Below are 8,830 nucleotides of genomic sequence, written 5' to 3'. Positions count from 1 at the left end.
AATTAGCTACACTCAACCCTTTCACTAACACATGCAAGTTTCACAAAGTTTTTGTTCCCGAGGGGAAAAAAAAAAAAGTTAAAACCTGAAACAAAAGGCCAACTTAAGCCTTTTGTAATGAAACTTTTTCATTTTGTGTTTTGGAACAATGTGATTTTTTTTTTTTTCCTCAGTTTTCATTTAATTTTGTTTAGAACCTGTACAGCAGCATGACATGTAACTAAATCCTTTTGTCATGATCTCATCGGAATTTTTCCGTTTGCTGGAAGCTGTGTTCCCACATCAGACCAGGACAACCTTCTTCTGTTCTGGAAACAGCAAATAAAGAATCCTCCAGATTTTGCCTGTTCCTTAATGACACCCAAGAAACGAGCGAGCCCTGATTTCCCAATCCTCTTACCATTGCACTGCTGCATTGAAAAAGCAGGCTACGGAGCGGGGAGACGGATGTCCCCTCCCTGCGTGCCAGCAGCGGGGCATCATTCAAGGCCCCTAAACGACACCCGTGTGTGGGACATGAACCAGCTCTGGGAGTGGAGATGGGTGATGCCACCGGCTCTGGGTGCAGAGACGGGCAGCTCGGTGGGAGCAAACAGAGAGGCAGGTGTGTTTTTTGGGCTCTGTGTGGCACCGAGTAGCCTGTTGGGCCTCTTATTCTCTTTATTAAGTGGAGTCAGATGGTACCTGGGGACTTGTAAAAGGTAAAAGACTCTACTGCCGTACACCAGAGTTTCCTGCAAGCCCACGGCTTACACGTGGGCTCTGTCCACATGGAAACCAGTGTAAAACTGGGAAAAAAATTAATGCCTGGACTGGCTTTGTTTCAGTGAGGAGTCAGGGCACGGCAGGAGCACAGACCTGAACGGGGAGCCGGGGAAGGCCCATGGCACACGCTGAAGCTGCTCGGCAGCAAAGGAGTGACATCTGCCTGCGCTCGGATGCAACCCCTCGCCTTCTGTGCCTGTTTTCCGAGGGCGATCGCCTCTCAGCTGGTGTTGTGCAAGCCAGTCCCGTGTTGAGTTCAGGATCCCAGGGCACTTTGGGAACATTAAGCCCGAGGCAGCTCTGTCAGGTTGTCCAGGGAAAGTGTGTTAAGGGAGTCATGCTTCCAAGCGCAGCATTTCGGAGTAAACTGGGCAGTGCTTAACGGTGCAGCAGAGCCTGCAATAACTGTTTGGATTGGGAAGTGAGGAAGGCTTATTGCTCATTTACATAACGATGGCACCCAAGGGTGCCAATTAGGATCAAGGGCCTATTGCAGTGGTGGTGTGCAGGCACTTAATAGGAGGCAGTTGGCTCCAAAGGGCTCCCACTGGACATCTGACAGAAACTCTTCCATATAAATAGGGAGGGAATAGGGATTTTTATTTAAATGGATCGTGTTTTGTCTCAGATTTTATATTTGTAGTGAATGTTTGTGAGAAAAACATACATTCCTGAACAGCTCTGGTATCTAAAGCGGAGTGATTTGGTGACTTGCTGTAGGTTCTTTTATACTACAGATGTTCCTAGCCACGCAGCAGAAGTGTTTTGTGTTAGGTAATGACTAAACACACGGTGGGGGGGAAGTGTGTCCTGCCCAGCAGAGCTTATTTTCTAACAGAAAATGGGATTCTGCAGTGGTGGATGGTTGGAGAGAGGACTGTGGGACAACGAAGGACAGAAATGGCTGGGGGCTGTGTGTGGGACCGGAGTGGGCAAGGTTTACATACTCTTAGCTGTACCTGCTTGTCTTTCATCCAGCACCTCAAAATCTGGGACCTGCTTGCTGGTGAATGGAGATGATCCCAGAGGTTTTCGGGGAGCAGCCGCCTTCGTGTACCAGCGAAGGAGGAAGCGAGGTGTTTGCTGTGTTTCTCCAGTGATCTGTGCCTGCCTGTGGTGCTACAGGTCTGGAGGTTGCTGTGCATGCCGAGTGCTTTGTCAGCAGCGGGGTGCTGTAGGCACAGGGACTTGGGGTGCCCAAAATGTGATTCTGTGAATGAAAGAGATAAAATGGTGCTACAGGGAAGCAGGGCGCTGACTCTGCTCACAGAAGGACCTCTGCACCCCTCTGCCGCAGCAGCTTTGCTGAGAGGACTCCTTCGTTGTGGCGTGGGGTGGGAGGGCAGCCGGCTCTGCCATCCGTGGTTTCTGCCAGACGAGCCGTAGGGACCTTGGGACCGGTCACACGGCGCAGGTTCACCATCCAGAGCTGCGCCACGGCGTGATTCATGGCTGGCAAAAACCATCTGCCAGTCCCCCAGCGCCAAGCCCAGCCAGCACCACCGACATGTTCCAACGCCGGTGTGTCGAGCCAGAAATAGCAGTGGGGTACGACGGTGTTTGCTGTCGTCCCTCCCAGGGTGATGTGAACCGGGAAGAGGGAAGACGGTGCCAGAGGAAAAGGCTTGGCCAATGTTTTTATACACGTGCTGAGTGCTACCCTTCCTTTTGGGTGTATTTGTTAGTGGAATTGTGTGAGTAAGAAGCGAAGTTTCTGTTTGAGCAACAGACGGAGACGTCACTTCACACCGGGCTGGCCCGCGATGCTGCGGTACGTGCCAGGGAGTTCAGTCCTGTACCTCTGTGAGCTCCAGCCCCCGCTGCAGACCTCCCTGAGCATCTTTCCCAGGTGCTCCTAAACCTCTGCTTATTCCTCTAAAAGATCTATGCTGGAGGGCTAATTGCCTTTCAATTACACTGCTAGATAGCTAACAGCTCTCCAGCTTCCAAATTCCCCACTATATGGCAGCATGGAGCCTATTCCTACTTCTGATTTACGTGGGATCAGGGCTGTATCAAACTCTTGGGAAGTCTTTTGCGCCCGTTCTCATCCTCCACTTGCTTCACCTTCATTTTGACCCGGAACTTGAAAGAATTTAAGTAGAAGAGAGCACCAAATGCACTTCTGAATTGCGGTTAGGAAGGTAGCTGTGGTCTGAGTGTGCCTCGCTCAGAAACCTCACAGCTTCTCGATGAGCCGGTCCAAGATGCTGGGATTTCTTTTCAACCCAAAATTGCCATACGACAGGTCTGTCGGCTGTGCTCCTGCAGACTGCAGCCATGTCTCCCACCATTCGGGTAATATCCAAGCGTTTAGAGGCTCTTTGTGGATATCTAGGACAATGCTACAGTTTCCTTTCTCCCGGAATAGCAGGGTCAGTTAAATTTGCGTGGGCAGGGGGAGCTGGGAAGGGTTAGAGAAGAGGTGGGCTGTCTGCTGATGCTGAATTAATGCTTGGGAGTGTTTGCGGAAGGGAGAGGGAGCCTTGGGGTAATTGCAAAGGGCTTGTTCATGATCTGGATGAGGAGTGGATGTGCAGTAGGTAGATCTTCAGCTGAGACAAGCCGAGGGAGTAGGTTTTGCCAAGAAGCGATGCTGTGAGATCAGTTTTCGTGGGCGTGTGGCTTCGCGGCGGTACTGCAGGGACAAGCCCACCGGCAGATAACAACCACCTAATTTTAGATGCACAGACTCCCGAGTAGGGTTGGGCGTTTTTCTTAACGAATAGCATCGTCCCTTCAGAATCCCGGTTCTTTTAGTTTTGGTGAGGCAGGGACGGCGGGTTGTAAAAGCTGGAAGTTGCCGTTGATGAGCAAGGACTCATCCCACAGCTCACATGAAAAACTTGAGTGAAAAGGAAAAGAACCATTTCTGATAAATGTGTAAACAGGTGCTGAATTAATCACAGAATTGTAGAACTGTTTTAGTTGGAAAAGACCTTTAAGATCATCGAGTCCAACCGATTAACCTGAGTTCTGCTAATCTCAGAACTGTGGGTCCATTTTGAGGGAATTTGCCTCCTTTTGTTTGCTTGCAAATTAAAAAAAAAAAAAAAATTGTCGTGGCAGAATCTGAAACAACCAATTTTTTCTCTGACTTTCAGCTTGTGGTTGTTTTTTGATTCAACTACAGCACGAAAACAATCAGTGCTCTGCCAGTTGCTCATCCTGGAGCATCTCCCAGGTTGCACATCCAGGAGCTTCTCCTTTGCTGTGATCATTCAGAGGAGGAGCCCAGCTGCCATCGGAAGCAGGAACTGACCCTTGCTCCCGAGACAGCCAGTAGGACGTTCTCTCTGCTGCATCCTGGGGGATAACACATCTCTGCCAGCTGAAAGATGCCAAAAGCCCTTATGTTCTACTCCCCCTTGACAAAAAGGCCAAGGTTTTCCCAAGCAGCCTCAGCTTGGGAGTCCTACAGACCCCAGAAGGTCTGTCCTATCCCAGTGGCTCCAGGGTTGTTTGCTCAGGTCCCCTCCACCCCTTTCCTCCCAGACCTGGAAGGACACATCTGTCATGGCCAGTCTGAACACTTACTGGTGTGGAGAACACGTCCACGGGTTGCCCAGAGAAGCTGTGGGTGTCCCATCCCTGGGAGTGTCCAAGGCCAGGCTGGGTGAGGCTTGGAGCAACCTGGGCTATGGAAGGTCTCTCTGCACATGGCTGGGGGGCTTTAAGGTCTCTTCCCACCCAAACCAGTCTGTGATTCTACGATTTGGGTTTCCCTGTCCTTGATGCTGAAGGTACGTGGCACGGGCAGGGATCGCAGCTCTAGTATACACGCCACAGCCTCCCTCCCTTCCACATAACTTCACAGTTTTTTATATCAGAACTACTAATCTACTTTTCCTTTTTTTCATTTCTTCCAGGGGCTTGTCTTCAAACAGTACGTGAAGGGGAAGGCGCTTCCAAGAACCATGATGTCCCTGGGTGTCAGTAAAGGTAATTCCTTTCCCCATCCCACGCTGCTGGCTCTGTGCACTGTCATGGCTTTCCTTTGCCTTCCTGGCTCAGCTGTATCTGCTGTAACATCTCAGCTCGACTCCCCCCGTGCAGTGTGGCCAAGGGTAGAGGACACCTCTTCCTTCTGTGGGACCTGCTCCAATCTGCAGCCCCAAAATTACGTGCATTTGGCTGGAATGTCAGTATCCATGAAGGTGCAGAGAGCTGGAAAGCTTATAGCCTGGCTGAGATGAGCAAAACACTAATGAATTCCCATATTATCCTCTTCACAAACCCAAAAAGCCCTGTGCTAGAGCTGATGTGATGGGAAATGCCAGGGGAAACTCACTGCTTGGTAAATACGTGATTAGACCACCCACTGAATGTCTTTGGGCTTCCTGAGAGATAATGACTCATTAATGTTAACCAGCCCTCTGAAAGGAGGGAAAAACTGCATGAATCTCTGCAGAGGGGGTAAATTGATCCTGGAGGTTGGATGACGGCTCGTTTCCGTCTTCCATCACGAGTGGCAAAAGGCTCAATCAGTGTTTGAATCTCTGCAAGGAAACCCGTGCTCCCTGCTCTTGGGATTCACCCCAGCTCACCTGCTGGTACTCTGAATTCTTGCCCTTCTCTCTCCTTCCTTTCCACATCCTAGGACGTGTCATCCCACCCTCGGATGAAGACCGCAGGAGGATCATTAAGCAGATGAAGGTTCGCACCACACTGAAAGGAGACAAGAGCTGGATCCACCACCATAACTCGGATTCCGAGGATGAGAAGAGCAGCCCGCTGTAAGTGTGGCCACCGAGCAAGGCTCCTCCTCTCCCTCTCTGTTCCCATGAGCACTCTGTTCTCCGGCCTGCAGAGGCAGCACATGCGGTACTAGCTTGTTTTGGGGTCCCTGTGATGGCAGGAAATTATACTGCCAAAGGGAAGAAGTGCTCCTGTTTATTTTTGATAAACACAGGCTGGGGAGAAACTGAGAAACGGCCTTTCCTGGGAGCTGGGAATCCAGCAGCACAGGCAGGTCTGGAATTTCAGAACTCCAACGTGTTTTTTTTGAAGCCAGATTGTTTTACCATCTCTGGAATGACAAAGGAAGGGACAGATCTTGATGGGAGGGAGTTTACATGATAAAACGGCCGGGTCTGCATCCCCCCTGCAGCTCACAGGGCTGTCACACAGCCACTCTTGCACTGGGGAACACCACAACCTGCAGCAGCTTCTCTTGAATTAGAAACAAAACCAAGTCCAAATCCATCCTCTCTTAGCACCTCTCTCCAAAAACATCCCTGCCGTGTCCAGCACGGCAGCCCAGGGAGGTCGGAAGTTAATTGTGTCATTGTGTTTTCTCTGTACTCAGGGCTGGACGTGCCGGTGGGGGATCCCCAGCCTCAACACCTATTGCTCCCCAGAGCGACAGGTAATTTTGGGGACCCATCCTGTTCCTTCCCATCTGTGTTATCTCTTGGGGTCGGTGCTTGCTTTCACAGGTTCTTGTGCTCCGCCTTCACCTCCTCACACCCGCTCACCGCTGCGGTTGCGCTGAGCAGTACAGTCCTTGAGGAGAGGCTGTGTGCTCAGTATAACATCACAAACTGTCGCCTTGTAGGGAGCATGGATTGTCTCCTGGACGCCCAGATGGATGGATTGATGTCTTTAAAGCAGATGAAGGGATGCCTCGAGCCCATGATCCCAGATCACTGGTGCACATCAGCTCCTGTGCTGGTGTAGCAGCCATACGCTTTAAGCGTGGGGACTCCTCAGAGCAAGCAAAGCCCTGTGTGGGAGCTGAATTACCCTCAGGGACAGAGCATGAGGGCTCCTCAGGCACCCAGGAGCCTGTAGGCCCAGTATCCTAAAGCATAAACTGCTGGAAAGGGCTTAGGCATATGTGCGAGCTCTTTGCTAGGTGCAGTGCCACTGCTGGAGGGCATTAACCTCTCCCATGAGCTGTTTCCTGCTTCCACTCCCTTTTTCTGTGCCAGCTCTTGTCACTTCTTGTTGCAGGTCCCTTGTGGTCCCTTTCCTTTCCCTCCAGGGAGCTAAGCTGCACTCCCTTCCTGAGAAATTAGTGTGAAGATGGCATTTTCCTGAGATAAAACCAGCAGGATTTCTACTATATCTAACTTCCCCTCTGTGCCATCAACCTGGGGATTTAATTTGGAGCCAGAAAACACTGTCAGCATGGCTAATTTTACCTGGCTAACTCTAAAATTCACTTTTCTTATAAAAAACTTGTTCTGGTTATTATTCATCTTTAAAGAATCTTTCCAAGGTTAATTTTGGTGCAGCAGCTGAGGTATTACTGACCCATTTAGCCAGATTTTTGGCTGGATGGCCACGTTTTGCCACTGTTGTTTTTCCCTGTGTTCCTTAATTCACTGGTGTTTGTTCTTTGCACAGGTCTTCCGCCTCCAAGCCTCAGTCCGGCTACCTCATCAGGTAGGTATAGAGGGGCACATATTTGTGTTGTAGGGGCAGGAGTAGATCAGGACAAACAAGCATGAAAAAGATCCCTATCTCTTGGGTTCTCTTACCCGTTTGGAATGTTAGGGAGCTCAGGGAAGAGACAGTCCTGAGTATTTTGTTTAGCAGGTTGATGTTAGCAGAACATCAGGTCTCCTTTTATGATAGTGATCACACGTGGAAGGGTTATTGTGCTGGGAAAATGTTCCACCATCCCTGTGACCAGCACAGCTCCAGGGATGGGGCTTGTGCGCTTCGGCTTCCTCGGACACATGGGCTGTTGCCCACGGAGATTCTGATGCCAATTCCATACCCAAGCCTGTGTGCGAGCTGGTTTTACCACGTTGCCTCAGGCCAGAGAGTAGGACTTTTTGCAGGATGGCTTTCCTGAGGGAAGCACCTTCTAATTCCCAGTGTCCTAAGCACCTTCCTTCCATCAGGATTCACAGAGTTAGGCTGAAGAGTGGCTGTAAATCTCTTCATACCCAAACCTGTGTGTGAGCTGGTTTTACCACGTTGCCTCAGGCCAGAGAGTAGGACTTTTCGCAGGATGGCTTTCCCGAGGAAGCACCTTCTAATTCCCTGTGTCTTGAGCACCTTCCTCCCAGCAAGATTTACAGAGTTAGGCTGAAGAGTGGCTGCAAATCTCTTAATTTTAGTTCCAAACTCTGTCCAGTGAAAAATGTAACGTCCCTCTTTCTCCCCAGAGGGGTGTTCACAAGAACCATCGATAAGACGTCTTCCGTGCCATCCTCATCTTCTAAAGAAGCACAAAAGAGGTATGTGGGTGTCTTCCTCTTCATCAAAATGAGCTTTTAAATATTGTACATATTTCTAGTCCTCCTCTTACTTTGGCCAGTGCTTGTGCGCTCCCACTGAGCTCCACTGAATCCCTACGGAGCACCGGGAGACGTGGCTGTTCCTTTAACAGCTCCACTCAGCAGACCCGGGAGAAAGACAAGGCCTCAAGCTCCCTGTTGTCCTCACCAGAGCTTGGGGTGGCAGTTGGCTGTGAACGTACCGACGGGGTTGGGTTTAATTTGGCCGCAGGTTTGAGTGGGGGACGAATCACAAGGAATCCTGTGACACCTTGCTGTGATGTTTTCATGTGGTTTAGTTTTATTTTGAAGCCTGCATTGCGAGAGGCACTTGCACTTAATTCCGGTAGGATCGCAGCGTGGCTCCGATCTAAGCAGATGCTTTGTTGCACCTCACGGGAAACCTTTTGAAACCCCATTTTCCCCCTGTTTTGATTCATTCGGGGAGAAGGTTGATGCCACAAGGTGTTTTCTTCCTTCTCACTGGCTGCTCCTGGGATGGGGTAGTGCCATCCCACGGAAGGGTAAGCCCATACCGGCCCTGGCAACATACAGTGGCCCTGGGGCAGCAAAGGAGCCCTCAAACCCTAGTCCAAGGCTGTGAAAAGAAGGCAAACGCTGCCCTTCAATTAAATAGCATTCCCTGAATTCAGAGAGTGGATATTTGGGATCACCCTCTTTTCCCCATCATGTGGAGCATGAGCTCACCTGGAGAAGAGGGTGGCGAGGGGTGCGAGCTCAGGAGGGTCCCGTTGACAGACGTGACTTGTGCCACCTGCAGCTCTGCCGTGAAGGGACACCGCCTGAGCCGCCCTTCCTCTGGCTAAAGGGTG

The 8,830-nt window shown here is 50.6% G+C and overlaps 1 protein-coding gene across 1 annotated transcript in view; it reads left to right on the top strand.

The window, feature by feature from the left end:
• Nucleotides 1–4,634: 4,634 nt before the first annotated feature.
• The window catches only part of ZNF185 (zinc finger protein 185 (LIM domain)), a gene marked incomplete at its 5' end in the record, with an annotated part of 26,813 nt that continues 22,617 nt past the window's right edge, over nucleotides 4,635–8,830 (top strand). The window contains 4 exon segments of the mRNA XM_010153052.1: nucleotides 4,635–4,707; nucleotides 5,366–5,501; nucleotides 7,117–7,155; nucleotides 7,887–7,958. Coding sequence (XP_010151354.1) covers nucleotides 4,635–4,707; nucleotides 5,366–5,501; nucleotides 7,117–7,155; nucleotides 7,887–7,958 — 320 coding nt within the window.

This window comes from Eurypyga helias, unplaced genomic scaffold (assembly GCF_000690775.1).
Source record: "Eurypyga helias isolate BGI_N326 unplaced genomic scaffold, ASM69077v1 scaffold7386, whole genome shotgun sequence".
Lineage (NCBI taxonomy): Eukaryota > Metazoa > Chordata > Aves > Eurypygiformes > Eurypygidae > Eurypyga > Eurypyga helias.
This window is presented reverse-complemented; position numbering and strand designations above follow the sequence as displayed.